The following is a 21,569-nucleotide window of genomic DNA, read 5'->3' as shown; positions in this document are numbered from 1 at the left end:
TTGCTCCACCAAACACTACCTGCCGTGATGTGCTGCCTCACCATAGGACCAAAGTGCCAGGACCAAGTGACCATGGACCAAAGCCTCTGAAGCCACGAGTCAAAATAAAACCTTCCTCCTTTTGTTTATGTCAGGTATTTTGTCACCATGACTGAAGGCTATCTAACACACATAAAATCAAAAACTGCACTTGGCATCAGACTTCTCATCCGCAATAGTGAATGCTGGAAAATAGAGGGGCACCAACTTAAAAGTCCTCACGAAAAAATTTCTTAACCTTGAATTTTGGCCAGATTACCAATTAAGTGAAAGTAAAGTTAAGCAAATAAAGAGTCCAGAAACTTTATCTCCTCCATATTTTTTCTGAGGAAGCTACAGAAGGAGGTACTCCAGCAAAAAAAAGACAGAAACCATGAGGGAGGGTAAAAAACCCTCAGAAAATAGTGGTGATAACTCAGTACTGAAGTGAAACCCTAGAGCAACAGTTGGACAGCAGAGAAAGAAGCAGGGAGTAAAGCAAAACGATGGATACCCCAAGAAGGATGCTTCTGGACAGGAAATGTACTCAAAAAGAGAGGCAATCTGATTAACATACTGAATGATTTTAAAGTATATGCTGATTACTTGTTTTAGCAACGAGAAAAAATAAAAGTTATTGAAACTCCAGGAATCTAGGTGCTGTAGGGCATACCTGAATCCCAGGGACTTAGGAGGCTGAGACAAAAGGATCACAAGTTTGAGGCTGGTCTTGGAAAGTTAGTGAGATTGTCTCAAAAATAAAAGGAAGGGCTGGGGATATAGCTCAGTTGGTAGAGTGCTTGCCTTGCAAGTATCAAAGCCCTCGGTTCAATTCCCAGCACCACAAAAAATAAATAAATAAATAACAAAAGGCAGAAGCCGGGTGTGATGATGCACGCCTGTAATCCCAGCGGCTCCAGAGGCTGATGCAGGAGGATTGTGAATTCAAAGGTAGCCTCAGCAATTTAGCAACTCAGTGAAACCCTGTCCCTAAATAAAAATTTAAAAGGGCTGGGGATGTGGCTCAGCACCCCTGGGTTCAATCTCCAATACCAAAAAATAAAAAAATAAAGGGCAGGGACTAGGTATACAGTTCAGCAATAGAGCAACCCTAGGTTCAATCTCTAGTACCTCAACAACAAAAAAAGAAAAGAAAAGAAACTCTAGGAAAAGAAGTGAACAAGAAAGTTAAGTCAAGGTCTAAATATGAAGCAAACTCGAATGTGAGATAATCATAACTAATAAAAACTAAGAAAAATTAACCCATTTGACCTTGATATTGGGAACATTCTCCTTAAATGGCAACAAGGACCACATCAAAATCACAGGGAGGAATGGAATTCTAGGCCACTACTTGGTTCTTCAGTGAACAACCATTATGGGGTCATAAAGTACACATTAATTGGTTTTAACTTCAGAAATTGAACTACAGACAACACAGAGGACATAACAATAGTTATAAAGCAGAATTTGAATATTATTTACTTTGACAATGTAAAGTCAGGCTATAGTCAATTGATAGTAGGAAGTGAAAAGAGGGTAATGAAGTAGAGGGAAGGAAAAAAAACACACTAAAATCGTCATCAGAGTAATGTGGGAGAAAATAATGTCCTGTGATCTTCTCTCAGAAAGATTTAATGGCTGTAGTGTCACAAATTTAATTAGTCCAAGAAGAAAATCTGAAAGGTGCTTCAAGCAACACCTTGGGCTAGCCATTAAATTTGTTAGGTAGACAAGGAAAGGACTAACAAATATTTATACACCTGTTACAATAAATTTAAACTTAACTGTGTACTTGTAATATGTCTTATCATCATAAATTTGAGTTTCTAAGTGTTTCCTAAGAAGAGCAAAGAAGTTTCCAATATTTCATGGTTCCAAATACTGTTAACTTACAACCTTAAGATAAAAAAGGTTGAATGGGTGGAGGGTGGAGAATGGGTGTATAACTGTGTGGGTTCACTCAGAGTTGTAAATAACATTTTTCATAGGATTCGGTCCACTCGCTTGCTAATAATCAAACTTGCTATTGTTTTCCTGATATTGCCCCAAAAGCTCAAATATAAAAAAGAGTATGCAGATTCTTTTAAAATGAGGACAGTAACTAAAGCACTCCTTGTAAAAATATTTTACACATAAAATAAAAATGACTCTAATGTATCAATCTTAAAACACAACACAGAATCTCAACTTCCCACACTAACAATAAGGAGTGAAGGAGTGAAGCCTAGAATTAATAAAATAACAGAGATTTAAACATATTATTTAAAGTTATCAAGGTAATCAACAAAATAACTAAGAACAAAAAAGTAACTGTTGCCCAGCACAGTGGTGCATGCTTGTAATCCCAGCAGCTTGGGAGGCTGAGGCAGGAGGATTTCGAGTTCAAAGCCGGCCTCAACAACAGTGAGGTACTAAGCAACTCAGTGAGACCTTTTCTCTGAATAAAATACAAAATAGGGCTGGGGATGTGGCTCAGTGGTTGAGTGACCCTGAGTTCAATCAAAAAATAAAGTAACTGTTAAAAATTGGGAGTGAATGGGGAGCATGTAGGTAAGCTAAACTCCACACTTCCTAGCACACATCAATATATAATGTCTGGCTTTGATTAATCAAGTGACAGGTATAACAGTATTGTTCTGTGTTATACAGTTAGCTCCTAAAGTACTGCAAATGACTAAAAGTGGTTGCCCCTCAACCTAGGACCCTTCAATAGATGAATGGATAAAGAAATTGTGGCATATATATATATATATACACACACACACATATATACACACACACAATAGAATATTACTCAGCCTTAACGAAGAATGAAATTATGGTATTTGCCAGGAAATGAATGGAGCTAGAGAATATCATGCTAAGTGAAATAAGCCAATCCCAAAGAACCAAAGGCTGAATGTTTTCTCTGATATGTGGATGCTAATTCACAATAAGCAGGACTGACTAATGAAGAATGGAGGTACTTTGGATTAGACAGAGGGGAGTGAAGGGAGGGGAAGGGGTATGGGGGTAGGAAGGATAGTAGAGTGAATGATGACCCTATGTGCACATACGATTACATGACAGGTGTAACTCTACATCATATACAACCAGAAGTATGAGAAGTTATACTCCACTTACATATGATGTGTCAAAATGCATTCTACAGTCATGTATAACTAATTAGAACAAAAATATTTTTTTTAAAATGTGGTTGCTCCTATGGACAGATATTTCAGGTAGTAAGAGGCAGGTACGAGAATACTATTTTGTATTATAGATTCTCTGTACTGAGATATGTATCGATAGATTGATACACACACACACACACACACACACACATATAGGGAGAGTTTAGATCAAAAAAAAAAAAAAAAAAAACAGGAATGCTAGGCTAAGGACCTGCCCTATTCTCACCATGCTCCGGGCCCAGGTCCTGTTACCCAGTCTCTGTTCAAGGCCAGGAGCCCCTCAGTTTGCTGCCAGAAAACTCTGATGTCCAAGGTTACCCCTGACTGCATCACCATTTATCAGACTCCCAGGCTGCAGCTCCGTCCACTAACACCACCCCTTCCTGGACCACCCAAATTCTGACCCTCTGCAAGGTCCCCACCTGTCCCCAGGTTGACTGGTGCTGTGTCTCACCTAGAGGGCCACATTGCCTCCCATCCCCTGCCAGGGACTCATTGTGCCCCCAAGACCCTGTCAATTTTCCGCCCCTTCATTCAGCTCTGTGTAATTACATGCCACTCTGTATTTCTTGCCGTTTTAGTACCTCCTGTAGCATGTCATGTCCTTTTGGTGTTTTTTTGTTTGCTTGCTTATTTGTTTGTGATACTCGGCTTGAACCCAGGGGCACTCTGCAACCGAGCTACATCCCCAGCCATGCCATGTCATTTTGGACACTTTCCTTCACATCATTTGTGAAAGTTAATTCATGAAGACCATGAGAAAATGTATGTATATATAAATATAAATACGGGCACTTTTTTTTTTTTTTTTTGAGATCTTACGGAGTGGACTCAGGGGCTTATGCTGACACAGAGTAGGGGTGGAGGTCAGGCACCCTGCTCTCTAGAGTACCAGAGGTGAAAGTGTGATTCTGCATGCTAGGCAAGTGCTCTGCTTCTGATATCACGGTCATTTATATTTTTTATTTTGAGACAGGCTTTTGCTGCATCGCCCAGGCTGGCCTTGAACTTACAATCCTCCTGCCTCAGCCTCCCTAGTAGCTGGGATTATAGGAGTGCACCACCTGGCCGGGTTATATATAGATATACTTCTACCAAGGAAAGTGACTGACTCACCCCTAATTGCTTCCTGCTTCTAAACAGGTTCTGCATCCATAACAAACGCCCTTTCCTCCTCCCCCACATCCTTCCCACAGGCCCTCCTGGCTGGCCCATGCAGAATACTAGCTCAGATCCTGGTCAGGGGGAGGAGAGAGGACTGACACGTACCCAGGAATGAGCCGACCCAGATATGACCACAAAGTGGCTGTTGAGACAAAGCAGAGGCCAGAAAGCAGATAATGAGAATCACAGGCACAGAGGCACAGAGACAAGGAGATGGAGGCAGCTCAGACTCCAGAAGGGAAGTTTTCTGGGTGTGTCCTGGGGGACCAAGGAGGGTGACCATTTCTGCTGGCACAGTGCACACGTGGTCAGTGGGCTTATGCCTGGCAGCTGTCACTTCCAGAATTTTACCCTTGTACTACTACACGATTCTTGGGCAGATGTTCTCTAGTTCAGTAAATTATTAATGTCTTACGAGCTAGATCTAGAAAAATTATTTTGATTTAGCGTGTGCTTGCCTATCCTTGTTAAGTGTTTCAGAGATGCTTTGCTTTCTTTCAGATCCTGGTGCAATTTAAAAATATCACCAATAACATTAGAACTAGATTTAGACTTGGTGCATAGAACAGAACAGACACCCTAGTGTCCAAAAGTCTTACAAAGATTACATTTTTTAAAAGTTTCACAAATGCTAGGTGTCGTGGTCACGATGCGCACCTGTAATTCAAGCGACTCAGGAAGTTGAGGCAGGAAGATCAAAAGTCTGAGGCCAGCCTCAGCAACTTAATGAGACCCTGTCAAGATAAAATTTTAAAAATTGGACTGGGGAGGTTGCTCAGTGGTAGAACACTTGCCTTGCATGAATGAGTTTCTGGATTTATCCCTATTACCCCAAACAAAACACACACACACACATATACACACGAAGAGGAGGAAGTGGAGGAGGAAAAAGAGACAGCTAGCATGCTTGCTCTGTCTTGCTATAGGATGCCTTCCACCATGTTTAAACACAGCAGGAAGGTCCTCACCAAGTGCAGAGCAGATGCTGGTACCATGCTCTTAGACTTCCCAGTCTCTAGAGTTGTGAATCAAATAAATTTCTATTCTTTATAAATTACCTGGTCTCAGGTATTTTGTGATAGCAACAGAAAATGGACTAAGACAACACATCTGTCTCTGAACCATTTGAGGTTGTGGTGAAGTTTAAGTGAAAAACTACATAAAGTGTTCATCACAGCACCTGATGCAATAGGTTATAATAATAATAATTATTATTATAGATATTTAGAATAATTAAAATTATAAATTAATTCTATAAATAAAATTACAAAAACAAGCATGTATGACAATTACAAACTTCCTTCTTTTCTCCTGTTCCAGGTTACAAATCCATTAGGATGAGGTGAAGTCTGCCCCATTTTGAGGTCATCCTTTCTTGGTCCGCTCTATTCCTTAAACCAGGGGTCCCCATTCTGGTTCCACAGATTCTTGTCCTCTCACCCACAAGACATACAACTAGTGAGGAGCCCTAGGGGATGGCTTGGGAGGAGAGGAGTTGGGGAGTAGAGAAGGGTCAGCACTATGGCCAGGAGCGGGAGGGGAGTGGACTCAGGGCACCTGACCCAGAGCAGGGGGCAATCTGGGCTGAGGATGCTGCAGACAGACAGCAATCTGAGGTGCCTGGCAGGCTTCCCAGGGTGTACATGTGAGTAGGAGGGGAGCCAGGCTTAAAAGGTCAAAGGGCATCACAGAAATCACAGGGCTCTTGACAAGGAAGGTGGCTATGGACGCTCGGGTAAAAGCCGTTGGTTTCCCACCACGTTTTTTTTGTTGGGTGTGGTCAACCACAGGCCCATGCGCTGCCTGTGGCCAAAGACTCTTATCCCTTCCAGTAAGAGTTTGGGATTTGGGGACAAGGGTTATGTGACTTCACACAACTGGTATTTTTCTCAGTGAATTTCCATTTCCTAGTTCCTCCATGGACTAGTCCTGGATCCCTGGAGTGGCTGCATTTGTCAGGGTGTGTTTGTGAAAATCCTGTCGGGAGAGACGTCTGTTTTCCAGGGAAAGTTTGGTGGTGTAGCTTAGAGGAGAGGGCTTTGAGAAACAAAGCAAATGCAGTCGAGGCCAAAGTCCCACCCCCAACCCCTGAAGCCACCACAGGGTGTGGCAGAGTGCAGTGCAGTGAGGACAGGAGGATGTGCTACGTCAACCCAGAGGGGCCACCAACACCTAATCTTCAGCTGCTCCTTGGAAGTCGCCTGCCTTTGGGATAAAATGCCTGAAGTAACTTAAGTCATATGTCCAGGGGTGGCGGGGGCAGAAGTATTTGTTCTTCAAAACCCCTCACTCCTCTCCAAAGCCTGGAGGTTCTCTTGTTCCAGAAGAGGATGGCGTTGGAGGGAGCCCCAGCCATGACTCACTCACAGCTAATCCTAGGCAAATCTATCACCATGGAAACTGCCAATCATCCATGCTTTTCATAGCTCAACCAAACATCTGCCAGGGGAAACAAGTGGTACAAATCATTCATCCTGCCTACCATATTTGCATTTGGGGTCCTGGTAAACAGAGAACCAGGGGTGGGCAACCTCCACAGCAGGACGATGACCCCACTCCACTCACTTATTAGCTGAGTGACCTTTATCAAGTCCTCATAAGCCGCTCTGTGCCCCTCCTTCCCCGGTTGGTAAAAGGAAGGATCAGATCAGTGATTCTTCAATCTGCCTCGGCTGAGGGGCAACGGGAGGGCAGGAAAACCCATCCCTTAAGAGGAGTGAGCTAAAGAAGACTATGTAATTGACAGTCTATTAACTATTATAATTTTATATTTGGAATATCATAAAATAAAACTTTCATAACTTAGACCATAAAAAAATAAATCTTGACTATTATTCTTAGGTAGCTATTGTTTTTAAAGGAAGTACAAAGGCATCCATCCCTGGACCAGAATCTCCAGTGTCTGTGAGGTTTCGAGTATGATTATCAATAAGGAATATGGGTTTGTGGGGGGTGTAGTGGCACACGCCTATAATCCCAGCAACTCAGGAGGCTGAGGCAGGAGGACAGCAAGTTCAAAGCCAACCTTAGTAACTTAGTGAGGTCCTAAGCAAATTAGCAAGACCCTGTCTCTAAATGTAAAATGGAAAGGGCTGGGGGTGTGACTCAGTGGCTAAACGTCCCGGGTTCAATCTCTAGTATGAAAAAAAAAAGAAAGAAAGAAAGAGAGAGAGAGAGAAGAAGAAGAAGGAATATGGGTTTTAAAGGCAATAAGTTGAAGGGGCTGGAGGTGTGGCTCAGGGGTGGACAGCTTGCCTGGCATGCATGAGGCCCTGGGTTTTATCCCCAGTACCACAAAAGAGAGTTGCTGGACTAGCTGGTCAGAAATGTTAATCTAGCTCCAACTCTGGACTGCTGGGGGCCTCCTCAAACCTCAGGCCACTGCTGATTCCTGTCTGGAAGGAGTGTTGGAAAGGAGGTTTGATACCCCTGTCCCAAACTCAGATCAGGCATCCTTTCCTGTAACAGGACTCGGGGCCTTCAGAGGCAAAGGAGGACATGCACACTATAGGGAAATCAGGGCCCTCCTGGGGTGCCCAAGGACACCCTGAGATAACAGCCTCTGGAGCGTGACCAGCCAATAAGTCACACAGCCCCTGTCCCTGCTAACCTGGCATAGTCGTCCCCTGGCCAGGACTCCCTGTCAGGCCCCAGGGAACGTCCCCAGGGGAGTCCTGTGAATATGTGCTTGACTAGTGTGTGGGAAGGGAGGGGGAAAAGAGCTAGAAGATACTGTCAGATGTGGACTTTTCTCCTTCCTTCTCTTTCCCCCTTTCCTCTTCTGCCCATTCAAGAGGAAACTGACCTAGATTTGACGGCCTTGAGGAAGATGCGCCACAGAGAAGAGTCAGAATCCATCTGCAGTGTTTTGATTTGTTTCTCCAAAGCCTGGGTTCTGAGGGGATTTTCAAGGATGGAAGAAGTAGACAAGAACCAGGCAAATGGCTGGGAATGCATGGGGGACACGAACAGGAACTACCGCGTGGTATATGGAGCTCAGTCAAAAAATTTCCAGGATCCCTTGCTCAAAAGTGATTAAAAAAAAAAAAAAAAAAATAGCAACAGCAAAGCAGTAGACCAAGCATGGGCCCTTTTCTGCATGAGGCCCAGTATGACGATCAGTCTGGTTCCCATGTAGCCGTCCCTGGGCAGGGAAACAGAAGCACACAGGTTCTGGAGCAATGGGGACTTGGTACCTAACCCCTGGCACCACTGGTGGGAATTCAGCAAAGCCTCAGAAAGGATGGTCTTGCCAGACCATAGGGCTTCCAAGGTCAGCAGATGTCTGTTTCCCCAAAGTGGTGCAGAGGCAGCCTAAACCTGAAGGCCCTGCACACAGAACAATGGGAGGACCTGGCTCTGTACACAGATGGAGAAGAGCTAGAGAGCCCGACATCCCCTGGTGCTGTGTAAGACCCCAAGACCCTGGAATTGATGCAAGCAGGGCAGGGCCAGGAGGAGGGATCATGAACCACTGGAATTAGTTTTAAGTCATCCTGGCAGGACAAAGGCTTAGAGTCGCTATTTCCAGCAAATGTGGGTTTGTAGACCAGGATTCTATCTGTCACTATTGAGCCCTGATTTCAGGCTCATTTTCATGAACAAGAAATATCAAGCAACAATCCAAGTGAGAAATGAAGCTTGGACCAGACTGGTCAGATGGCAGAGATGAAGAGAAGAAGAGAGAATCCACTGATACTTAGGAGGTAAAATTGACAGAACTTGTAGAATAATGGGAGAAAGAGAGAAAAATCACAAATAACTCCCCTTGCTCTCATGAACAATGACTGCAGAGAGACACCATTCACCAAGACCAGGAGCAGAGCCAGGTAAAGAGCCATTTGGAGGCAGGTGGGATGGGTTTGGTTCTGAACTTCTTGGGTCCAAGATACCCAAAAGAAGATGTCACATATAATAAATAATGAGTAAATCAGGGGAACATGAATAAATAATGAGAACTGAATAATGTCACACGTAATAAGTAATGAATAAATAATGGGAACTTTCAAGGAGAAGTCTATGCTCGAGTTGTGAATGAGGGAATCATCAGCTTTGGGGCTGATCACTGAATAATGGGCAGGGATGAGATTCCAAGGAAAACAGTAGAAAAAGAAAAGAATGGTTCTCAGTAGCTTAAAGAACTCCATTATTTAATGGGTAGGCAGAAGAGGATGAGCTCACACAGGTGGTAGAGTAGGAAAGGTAAGGCAAGAGAAAGGAGGAAGAGGCAGATTGCTGCTCAGAGCTTAAATAAAGCAAGAAATCAAGAATGCCCTCTTCTCAGCAAAGGAAACAATAACGTGAAGAGAGAGCCTACAGAATGGGAGAAAATCTTTACCACACGCACATCAGATAGAGCGCTAATCTCCAGGATATATAAAGAACTCAAAAAACTTAACACCAAAAAACAAATAACCCAGTCAGTAAATGGGCTAAGGAACTGAACAGACACTTCACAGAAGAAGAAATACAATCGATCAACCAACATATGAAAGGATGTTCATCATCTCTTGCAATTAGAGAAATGCAGTTCAAAACTACTCTAAGATTTCATCTACAAATCTTAGTCAGAATAACAATTATCAAGAATACAAGTAATAATAAGTGTTGGCGAGGATGTGGAGAAAAAGGTACACTCATACATTGCTGGTGGGACTACAGATTAGTGCAACCATTATGGAAAGCAGAATGGGAATTCCTCAGAAAACTTGGAATGTAACTGCCATTTGACCCAGCTATCCCACTCCTTGGTTTATACCCAAAGGACTTAAAATCAGCATACTACAGTGACACAACCACATCAATGTTTATAGCAGCTCAATTCACGATAGCTAAACTATGGAACCAACCTAGGTGTCCTTCAGCAGATGAATGGATAAAGAAAATGTGGTACATATACACAATGGAATATTACTCAGCCTTAAAGAAGAATGAAATTATAGCATTTGTTGGTAAATGGATGGAGTTGGAGAATATCATGCTAAGTGAAATAAGCTAATCCCCAAAAACCAAAGGCCAAATGTTCTCTCTGATAAGGGGATACTGATCCATAGTGGGGAGTAGCAGGTAGGGAAGAATAAAGGAACTTTGGATTATGCAGAGGGGATTGAGGGGAGGGGTGGGGCAGTGGGGATGGGAAGGATGGTAAAATGAGATAGACATTATTACACTATATACATATGATTACCCTACTGGTGTGACTCATCACCATGTACAGCCAAAGGAATGAGAAGTTATGCTCCATTTGTGTACAATGTGCCAAAATGCATTCTACTGTCATGTATAAGCAATTAGAACAAATTTTTTTTTTTTTTTTTTTTTTTTTTTTTGCGCGATGCTGGGGATCAAACCCAGGGTCTTATGCTTGCGTGGTAAGCGCTCTACCAACTGAACTATCTCCCCAGCCCCCAAATTTTTAAAAATTCTATAAAAATGCTCACTGGAGATTCTAACATGGAAGTCAATGACAACTTTGGAAAGACCCATCTCATTGGAGAGACAGACTTGAAATTCCAAAAGGAGAGAGTGGAAGAGTTGAGCAGGGGGTAGGAAAACGGGAGACAGGCTATGAAAAGGGGAGGAAAGGGGCTGTTGCTAAAGGGAGAAGTGGAATTCAGGAAAGGTGATCAAAGTTGTCATTTCCTTTTTCATTTTACATCTTTATTGAGGTATAACTAACATGCGATACACTGCATACGTGATTTTTTGTGTGTGTGGCACTGGGGATTGAACCCACGGGTGCTCTACCAATAAACTTCATTCCAACCCTTTTCTTTTTTTTTTTTTTGTTTTGAGATAGGGTCTTGCTAGGTTGCCCTGACTGGCCTTGAACTTGTGATCCTCCTGCCTCAGACTCCTGAGTGGCTGGGAATATAGGCGTGCACCATTATGCAGGTGCATATGTTTTAAGTATAACAATTTGAAAAGCTTTGACATATGGGTATACCTTGAAACCATTATCTAATCAGGAACACATTTTTCGTCCCCTGAAATTTCCTCCTGCCCCTTAATAACTCTTCTCTCTTGTTCCTAAACCTCATTCCCAGGTACCTACTGATTTGCTTGCTGTCACTAAAGTTTGCATTTTTCTAGAATTTTATTATCTAATTTTTTTTTAGGTGCTTTTGGGGTGCATCTGACTTCTTTCACTCAGCATAATTGTTCTGGACTCTATATTCGTTTGTGTGTCAATGATTCATTCCTTTTTACTGTTGAGCAATGTCTTGCTATATGGCTGTACCAAGATTTGTCTAACCGTTCATCTGTTGGTAAGTATTCAAGCTATTCCCATTTGGGGACTATTACGAATTGAACTACTTTGAACTTTCACAGACCAGTCTCTATATGAACACAGGCTCTCAGTTCTCTGTAGTACATAAGCAGGAGTGGCATGTAGGGTGTGTGCCTAATTGTTAAGAAACTGTCACTGGTTTCCAAAGTGGTAGCACCACTTTACATCCTATGAGTGGTGTGTGAGGGTTCCAGTTTCTCCACATTTTTTACATTCATACTCCCTTTTTCACCTGAGATATTCAAGTAGCTGCTTCTTTCTCTACCCCTGTCCTATCTGGGGAAAGGATAATGAGCAGGGACGTGGCATACGTAGGAAGGCAGAGAGAGATGGCGGAAGACAAGGAGACAACAGCAGCCCGCTCCAGGTCACAACACTACCTAGACCAGGAGGGACTTGCTCTGCTGAGTCTGTGCCCTGGGGACAAGCCCAGTCCCTAGTGAACCTGTCTCCAGTGGGTCACCTTGTCAATGTCAGCTTACTGCCTCCCAGACCAGGAACCAGCGTAAGAGGTCTCCGGGGACCTCCCTCAGAAGGTGCTGCAGGGCCACTGAAGAGCAGGAAAGCGGGGAACAGTAGGGTAAAGAAACTCATCCACTGCCCACGGGACCCTGGTCTGGCCTATACCCAAACCCCCTGGGAGAAGACATACCGGGAGAGAAGCGGGTGGGGAGAGTTTCTAAACCAAGCATGCGCTCCTTCCAGGTTGAGGAGGGGAGCCTATCACAAAGGAATCCATCCTGCTCAGCCCTCAGAGAAATATGTCCTTTCTGTTAATTTAGCCAAGAGATCAATATATAAATATAAGGGGTAAGGAGGCTGGGGCCTTCAGAAATTAGGACAAGTAAATGCTTTGTTAAAATAATAGATTCTTAGTCAAAGCTAATGCCACCTCTAAAGTCAGATATACATCCTAAGTGCATGTACAGGCAGGCCTGTTACGACACTGAATTTTGGGAACCAAGAATATATACCCCTGGTGTGTGAATGAAAAGGAACCCAAATTATAATACCTGTAGCTGCTGGGAAGAACACCCCAAACACAGAGAAAAAGGACTCCCCGGTGCTGTAATCTGGCAGAGTATTGTTCTGTAGAAGTTCTGGTGAGTATCCAACAAAACCATGCTCTGAAATAACACAGAGGAACACAGAATGAGCCGAGTGACAAGGCAGAGTGCAGACACCCCTTGGCTACAGTGGTATTGTACATAAACTTTAAGTATTAAGTAGGGTAGTGAAAGAGGAGGAGGGGAACAGATGGAGGCAGTGAAGGTCTGACAGATCCACCTCCCTTCCAACACCAGGGTCTACTCATGTCTGTAGATACGGGTGCAGTGACATCCTAAATCAGAACAGTGGTTATCTCTGGGGAGGAGGAATTTTCATCTCTTGCTTCATAGACTTCACTATAGCTGGAGTATCTTTCAGTGAACATATATTTATGAGTTTGCTTTTCATTGAAAAAAAATTCACTTGATGCTTACAAGTTACTTCCCTGCTCATAAAGCTCCTGTAGGTCACTATGAGCTACACAAACTCCAAATTCCTTAAGATGAATATCAAGCTCTCAGTCACCTGGTAACAGCCCACCATATCCCCTCATTCTCTGCCTTTTCATGTCCCTAATAGTCCCTCCTCCCAGGAGCATCGCTCATATCATCCTATGCCTCTGCTCAGGCCACGTCCCCTGCCTTCCAGATCCTTCTCCGTGAATGTCACTATTGTGTTCATTCGTCAAGTGCAGCTCAGATGTTGCTTTATGACCTCACCCTGGATCCTCCCCCTCACTCGCTCTTAGTACTAAGGCTAGAGGTGAGAAAGCCAGTCCTCGGCATCCCCCGAGCCCAGCGCTGCACCCGGTGCACAGTAGGTAGGTTGCCAATAGGCAGCACATCAAAAAGAATCTTTCTCTTTAGAGCTCTCGGCTTATGGCACATCTCACTGCCAAGCTTTCTGTTAGACTTGCCCAGAGACTACTTTATAGCAGGAACATCTCAAACATGAATTCTTTAAAGTGTTTTAAATATGTTTGCACGTTGACCTTAACAAAGTTTTTCAAGTGACTTCAATCCTACAGGCACTTTGCTTCTTTGTCAAAGGAGGTCACTTTGAACAGCCTCTGTGAATATGCTAGCGGGCTTTGGAATTTTAAGATACAAGTCAAGTGATCTTGGCTCAGGAACACCCAGGATATTCAGCTCTGCCTTTGAATCTCATCTCTGAGAACGAGTTGGTTTGTTCCTATTGACTGAAGTCCAGAAAGGCAATTCCTGCTCCTTTTCCCTCAGCCCCTGCAATCACAGAGGATGGATTTTCAGTCACCGGAGGGCCCTGGTCACAAAACCTCCTATGAACCTGGTCCTCCACCCATTCAGATCTTGACTGGACCTGAGCTTCCACCAGGAGAGCTCCCGAGACCCTGACCAGTCCAATGAGGTCGCCTGTGCTTCCCCCAGCTTCCAAAAGTCATAACTTCACTGGAAAACTATTTTCAAAAAAATAATAAAATGAAAGCTCAGTGAAGCACAAGGGACCCGAGGGAGCCCAGTCAGGACTTAAAATCATTGTCAATTGCTTTCTTTTGCCTGAATACAGAATTCGCTCTGGCATATTAAATCCCAACGTTTCTGAATGGTTTGGCATCTTCGCAGCTGGTCCTCCCCTCATTAACAAAATGCAATAAGAGCTAGGTTAACTTTAGCTTATCCGCTGGCTGACCCCACAGACTAGTCTTTCTGAGGAGAAAACCAGCCCAGCCTGTCCTGGGACTCAGCTAGGTCTGAAAGCGCATCTGAGCAGAGGCTGCGCAGCTGGGCAGGCAGGCCGGCCTGCAGCACATAAACACTTCATCAGGCGCCACTCACCTCCGCAGTCCCACAGGGGCCTTGATGCAGGGGAGTATCCCACCACAGGCCGCAGGGCTTTGACCTGCTCAGCCTGAAGGTTCAGAGGGATTTCAGACCCAGGTGTCACTGGGAAACTTTTCTACTCCAGTCCTCCTACAAGATCCGCAGGCTGAGAGGATGGGTTGGGGAGAGGGCCTGCATCCATTTCCCTCTCTTGCAGGGTCACCAAGAAATGCAGCTCTGACATACTCACAAGCACACACTCACACTGACACACTCACAAACACACACGGACACACAAGCACATACAGGGACACACTCACAAGCACATACTCACTCCTGCTGGCCCAACCTCTGAACTGGATCCAAGTCTAGTTCTGATGCTTACTTAGGAAATAATCTTAATTCTGAACTCGATGGACAAAGATATTTGTCAGTGTTTTACTTATGATAATGTAAAATAGGAGAAGGGTCTAACTGTCTGACTATGGGAGACTGAGGTATTTTAGATGTTTATAAAGAGATTTTTAGTAGCAAAGAAAACTGTCCTATCTATCTTTGTAGGTCAATTTTTTTTTTTAGTATTTTTTGTTGTTTGTTTTTGTTTTGGTGCTAGGGATTATATCCATAGCCTGGAGTAAACTAATTGTACACTCCACCAGAGCTACATCCCAAGATGGCTTTTTAAAAATACTTGACCTGACTGTGCAAATAGGACATTCTTTGATAAATCTGAGTGTATATGGCAGTGAGTACTATCAACTCCAGTCACAGAGATAAACTCTACTATGTTAGCGAAAATCCTGCCATTGATGTAGCACACTTCCATATAGGTTAATTAAGAAAACTGAATACCAGTTACAAAAAAAAGTTTTAATTTACACACATAAGAAAAGTCTAGAAGGAAACATACTTAAATACTGTGATTATACAAATAACTAAAGGAAATTCTTTTTCTTTCTTATTTTATTTCTACAAAATTTCCACATTTTAAAGTTATTACTTGTTATCAAAAATAATTACCAAAACAAAACTTCTTTTAGGAAAACAAACAAAAGGGACCCCACAACTGAAAGCCACTGTCTCCAGGAACTGTATGAAACAGAACTATCTTTCTTTGGTTCCCCCTTCCTTTCAATTTGTACTCTCCCTGCCTCCCTGAATAATTTGGGTGGTTTATGAGAAAAACATAAGCAATAGGCCAGGTGTGGTGGCACACACCTCTAATCCCAGCGGGTCAGGAGGCTGATTCAGGAGGATCATGAGTTCAAAGCCAGCCTCAGCAATTTATGGAGATCCTGTCTTGAAATTAAAGGAAAAAAAAAAAAAAAGGGACTGGAGATGTGGCTCAGTGAGTTCAATCCTGGAAAGGAAGGAAGGAAGGAAGGAAGGAAGGAAGGAAGGGAGGGAGGGAGGGAAAGAAAGAAAGAAAGAAAGAAAGAAAGAAAGAAAGAAAGAAAGAAAGAGGAGGAGGGAAGAAAGGAAGGAAGAGAAGGAAGGAGGGAGGAAGGAAGGAGAGAAAAAGATAAGCAAGAAAGGACAAATAAAATTAAAAACAAAATAGAAAAAGAGGGAGCACATCCATATAGTCATACCTCCATAACAGTCTGAGGCCTCTGAATAAGGTTTTGAGGGGAGCCCTGCGGGGAACTCCTGAAACCAGAAACTGTGCCTGGAGAGACAATTTTGTAAGTGTTTTGACTAAGTCTCCTGGGGCAGGGCATTGGACCTGGTGGCCCATCCCGCCCATGGCATGGATGAGAAGGAGCCCCTGAGCTGACCTCCTTCCTCTGCCCTCATCTTCCCAGGTCTTTTTGATCTTCACCTACCGCATGGCCACTCCACCTCAAGACCCCCAGTCCTGAGCCAAGCCCCATGGAGGTCTGCCCTACTGATCCCCATCCCACCTGCTGAGTCCCTCTCCCACACCGAGCCTGGTAGTCCCGCCAGACCTGGAGCTCAGGCAGAGCATGTGTCCAGGAGAGGCTCTGCTGCTCTCATTGGCTGGCTGTGGCCAGCTGAGGGATGGGGCGAGGGTCACCCCCAGTGCCAGGGTGTAGGGCTGAGGCACACACTGGCCATGGCCTCCCACAACGGCTCTGAATGTCTGACTTGCTGACATCCAGACCAAAGTTTCCTACTTATTTGTATCGTGGCCCCCTTTGAGAGTCTGAAAGCTGTGGTCCCCGTCCCCATCTACACACCTTTGGCACACAATCTAGATTTCTGAAGCTTCCGGGTGCGACACAGTTCCTCCAGGGACTCTTTCTACCTGAGACTGTCCTGACAGGCCCTGTATGCATCTACAACTTCCCAAGCCCTGGCTGCCAATGTGCCCCACCTCAGAGTGGGCGGCAGCCCCAGGAGTGACGTAGCCAGACATCCTTCATACTGTAGTCCCACCAGGCAATGAGGAGCCCTTGGGCACAGAGATTGTACAGGTACCCCCAAGGACATCCCAAGGCAATCTTGCTTTTGAAAATAAAGCTGCACAGTCATCTATGGAACACTTCCTGTGGGCCAGTCGCTGGGCACCAAGTTCTGACATCACCACCTTAATCTTCATAATTACCCAGCAAGATTGAAAAGGTCAGAAACCAAGACTCAGGAAGGGGAAGATTCCTACAAGGTTACAGAGTCAGACCTGCCTGTGCTTCACCCACTGCCTCTGCCTGGGCTGAAGACCAGGCGTTTCTCTCCAGGAGATGAACCCTAGGCCCTGGCACTCACCTCCTTTAGAGAGAGAGGGATGCCAGACAGGTTCCCCTTCAGCCTCTGGAAATGCCCCCAGAGCTCAGGGCCTCTCCCTTTGCTCCATCTGGGGAGCAGACAATTTTAGGGTAAGCAGAGCCCTATCCTGTAGAATGCCACAGACTCAAGAGTGTGTAATGGGTTGGGGCTTGTATGGCTGGGAGGACACACAGCCTCCCCTGGACTCCAGGTCTGTCTGAATTTAAAGCTTTCCACCTCCATATGGTCTATAATTCATTGCAGAGTTGTTTCCCCAGGAATTCTAAAACTTGTTCCTTTTTTTTTTTTTTCTTTTTCTCTTCCCAGTACTGGGGCTTGAACTCAGAGTCTCATATATGATAGGCAAACTCTACCACTAAGTTATGCCCCCAGCTCCTTTTTAAAAAAATAATTTTGAGAGGGTCTCACTAAATTGTCCAGATTGACCTCAAGCTTGCCACTCTTTTGTCTCGGCCTCCTGAGTAGCTGGGATAACAGGCACATGCCACTGCGCCCAGCTAAAGCTTGTTTCTTGACCTCAAAGTATCTCTGCCTCAGTGGATCTTTAGGTTCCTTGGCTAGAAAAACCAGCTCACGGGGCTGGGGTCCTGTCAGCTGACATCCTCCAGTTCTGAAAGGCCTGGGATGCCCAGGACCTGCAGCTGCTGAATGTGAATGTATCTGGGCTTGACCTGAACATCTGCTTCTGTATCCACAGAATAAAAATACTCTGGTCCCATTCGAGCTGTGTGCTTTTAGGCAGAACAAAAGCAGAACAGGGGGAGAGAGAAAATCACCACAAGACCCAGGCAGGAAAAGGCAGAGGAAGGCCTTGAAGGCCTGCATGCAGGAAGACTTGACCTCTCCCTCCTAGGATTCAGGTCCCTCCAGCTTCTTGTGATGCTGTCAGTGGACTGCAGTTCTTGGGGATCACCCTTGGCTTCCAGGAGCTCCCCACTTTGGACAAAGGTAGTCAGCTCTGCTCACAAGTGGTGACAAAGAGTAGCTCTAGCAGGGATAAGAAAGGTCCCCAGGCTGCCCAAGCTCGCAGACCTGGCCACCTTGCTTAAGTGACTGCTAGGACACTCCCTGCGGCACCTGTGGACTCCACACCGTACCCCACCACCCTCCCCATCGTGGGGGCGGGGAAGCTGCTGAAATTAGTAGAAGCAGTCAGGAAGTCTCCCCGTTGTGGGTGTTGGGTTGCTGCTATTGACGAACTTAGAAAGCAAGATTTCTAAAAATGATGCTGGCACTGTGGGCTGCGGGCGGAGGGCAGGGGCTTCCGGCAGTACTGGCTTTCTTCTGGCCTCGGCTTCCCACCCACCCCGCCACGACCAGCAGTGACCAGCCAGACAGCCCTTTCCTGGGAACAGACAATGGGAGAGGCTGGTCCAACCAGGAATAGAAAGAGTGGAGGAAGGGCCGGGAGAGAGGAAGGGAGGGAGGGGGCCTGGCCCAGACCGAAGCGAGGGTGGGGCCTGGGAGATCACAGGAAGAGCAACTATGCAAGGAAAAGGAAAGGAGAGGCCGAGGTTCTGGGAAGGGACACAGGCACCAAAACAACGCCTTAGGGGAGGGAGCGGGGCACTGGCAGGGCAAGGGAAGGCCACAGAGCGCTCGCTGCAGATCCTCAAAGGAGCAGGAAGTACAGTACCGTGTGGGCTCCTGGAACAGAAGGGGCCTTCCACAATGGCCAAGCGCCTGCCTCCCGCGGACTCCTCCTGAGGCCCCCCTCCTGGTGGAGCTGAATGGGAATCCAGGAGAGCCTGCCAGCATCTTGTACTACCTGGACCACCCTGGGCTACTGCCCCAGGGGAACAGATCTGCGGCTCATCTGAACTGGCTGACAGAGCAGGATCAGGGAGAAGGGGAAGAAAGGGAGTGTCCAGGAGCCCATCAAGTCACTTAAGCCACCCACAGGAATTTGGCCCAAGCAGCCAACACTTACTCAGACACTACCCAACCCTAGAAGGACGAGGATGAACAGAGAGGGCAACTGAACCTGCAAACCCCATCTGCCAAGACCCGCAGGTGGAGTTTTTTCTGTGGGCTTTGGTGTCGGTTCCTGGAGGTGCAAAGGGCGAGGAAGTCGGAGGTTATCAGGAAGGAACCCAGCAGAAATAGAGTTCAATGAATGTGGATTTGGGAGAAGTCCCATCTATGCTCCTCCTCCCTGGGCATGGGGCATGGTGATCTCTTCCCAGCACAAGATCCCTGAAGATCTCTGTGAGGAAGGCAAGATCCATGGCAAGACCAGAAGTTAGGACCCCTGGGTTGGGGCCCTGTTCTCACCACAGACTTAGAGTGGGCTCCCTTTCCTCCCAGGATTCTGCATTCCTTAGGAGCTCCCAGGTGATACCAGCTCCAGACAGTAGATCATATCGCAGGGGCAGGGTAATAGGTGTTTTTTAGAATCCTCTACTTCTCTCTCTTTTTCTTTTCTTTTCTTTTCTTTTTTGTTGGCAATACTAGGGATTGAACTCTACCACTGAGATATACCTCTAGCTCTTAGTATTTATATATATCTATATATATATAGGCTCCCTAAATTGCTCAAGCTGGCCTCAGATTTGCAATCCTCCTGCCTTAGTCTTTCAAGTCACTGGGATTACAGGTGTGTGCCAATGTGCTCAACTAGAATCCTTCTACTTCTGAGAGCTGCCTAATCAGATGCCCATTCTTAGGACTCAGGACACATCATTCAAAAGCACAAATGATTTCCAATGGCAAAAGTAAAATCCCAAACCAGATTCCAGAACATGTCTGCTTTCCCTCCTCTCATTCCAGAACTGTGAAACAAGCTCACAACCACATTTTCAATATATAAATGAAAAAATGATTAGTCACTGCCATAAGGTCTTACATGTTTTCATTTTCTGCTGTTTCAGATGACCAAAATCTATAGTGTCTTCCATTAGTGCAGATAATGAAAGATTAAAGAGAGAGAAGGGAGCAAAGTCACCTACGGTCTAGTTTGTTGGACCATTTTAACAACTGAGAAAACTGTAGTGCAGAGTTGGCGGTCAGTTATTCAAAAGGCATGGGGAAGTTAAAAGTGGAAGAATGACCCTGATTTAGAGTCCAGTGTGGAGTACAGATAGTACCAAGTCCAATTTGCTGGATTTTCCCCTTGAACTGGGTTATAATAATCCCGGTACAATTACAGGTGTTTGATACAAGTGTTTTGAAATGGAACTGAATCGGGTTGCACTGATTTAGACTGTACTGACCATGGTCTGGAGAAAAGGAAGAAGAAATCGAGGCAGGTTTGGAAGAAGCCCCTGAAGAGTTCTGGGCAGCTGGAGCTTCCACCAGACCACAATCTCCTCTCTGACTTCAGCCCTGGTGACTCCGGTCTTCCAAACAGAGGGTGGGGAGAGGATGTGAGCAGGGTTTCCAGGCCTGAACCCCCACCCAAAGAGAAAATACGCAGAGGGCTGGCCTTCCAGCAGTGGCCAGCAGGGAAATGTGAAGTGGGGCCAGGCCTGTCCAGAGGCCCTGGAAGTTCCACCCAGACCGCCCAGGGAGGAGCAGCCTGGAGCCTCGCCTGGCCCTAGGGAAGGCCTCCACCCTGTGGGAGGGTAGGCTGTCAGCAAACAACTAGAAAAGCCCCCAGTGCTGGACAGCCAGGGTAGGGGGATGTCAGGTTAGCCCCTTTGGTTGGGGAGGGCAGTAGCTCTAAGCGTCCAGCAACAGGAGGGGCTCCTGCCAACCCGTACACCCCAGGAAGGCAGCTCTGGGGTTCTATTTGAGCAGAGGACTTCTTACTTATGGAGAGGAAGGTGAGCCATTTCCTCCTGAAGAATGGTTTCTAATGCCCAATAAACAACTTCCTGGGCTGGCGTGAGCTCTATTTTAAAAGCTTGATGACCCTCTCTGACCATGGCCTTGAGATCAGTAAGTTGAACTGAGGAGAGATTTCTGCCTAGAAAGGTCTATCATAGAAAGAAAGTGACTTGGGTAGACACCCAGGGTTCACCCAGTCCCCAGGAAACGGGTGGCTTCTGGGGGTGAGGATAATGACGGCCACTTAGGCTGAAAAAGATCATACCAGATATTGTCCTGAAGGTTCTTTCCAAATCAGCTCGTACAAGATTCCCAAGAGCCCTACAAAATACCTGTGTTTGTTGTTGTTGTCGTTGTCGTTTGTTTTTCAGGTCAAGAAACTGAGGCATGAGAGGTGAAGGGGATTTGAACCTTGTGCTGGGTTGGGGCTTGCCCAGGGATGCAGGGGGTCTTGGAGTGGGGCCAGGAGCTCAAGCAGTGGTGTGCAGGGTGGGAGTGTGCGCAGGGGACTAGGGAGGCCTCACACAGCCCAGCCCCTCAGAGCCCCCACAGGCC

At 45.6% G+C, this 21,569-nt stretch overlaps 1 protein-coding gene across 1 annotated transcript in view; it reads right to left on the bottom strand.

Moving 5' to 3' along the window:
* Positions 1-21,569, bottom strand: part of Slc12a8 (solute carrier family 12 member 8) — a 137,754-nt gene that overhangs the window by 46,133 nt on the left and 70,052 nt on the right. Inside the window, exon 5 of the mRNA XM_047564956.1 lies at positions 12,663-12,776. Coding sequence (XP_047420912.1) covers positions 12,663-12,776 — 114 coding nt within the window. The remainder of the gene's footprint in view (positions 1-12,662; positions 12,777-21,569) is intronic.

The sequence above is a fragment of the Sciurus carolinensis genome, chromosome 9 (assembly GCF_902686445.1).
Source record: "Sciurus carolinensis chromosome 9, mSciCar1.2, whole genome shotgun sequence".
NCBI lineage: Eukaryota > Metazoa > Chordata > Mammalia > Rodentia > Sciuridae > Sciurus > Sciurus carolinensis.
This window is presented reverse-complemented; position numbering and strand designations above follow the sequence as displayed.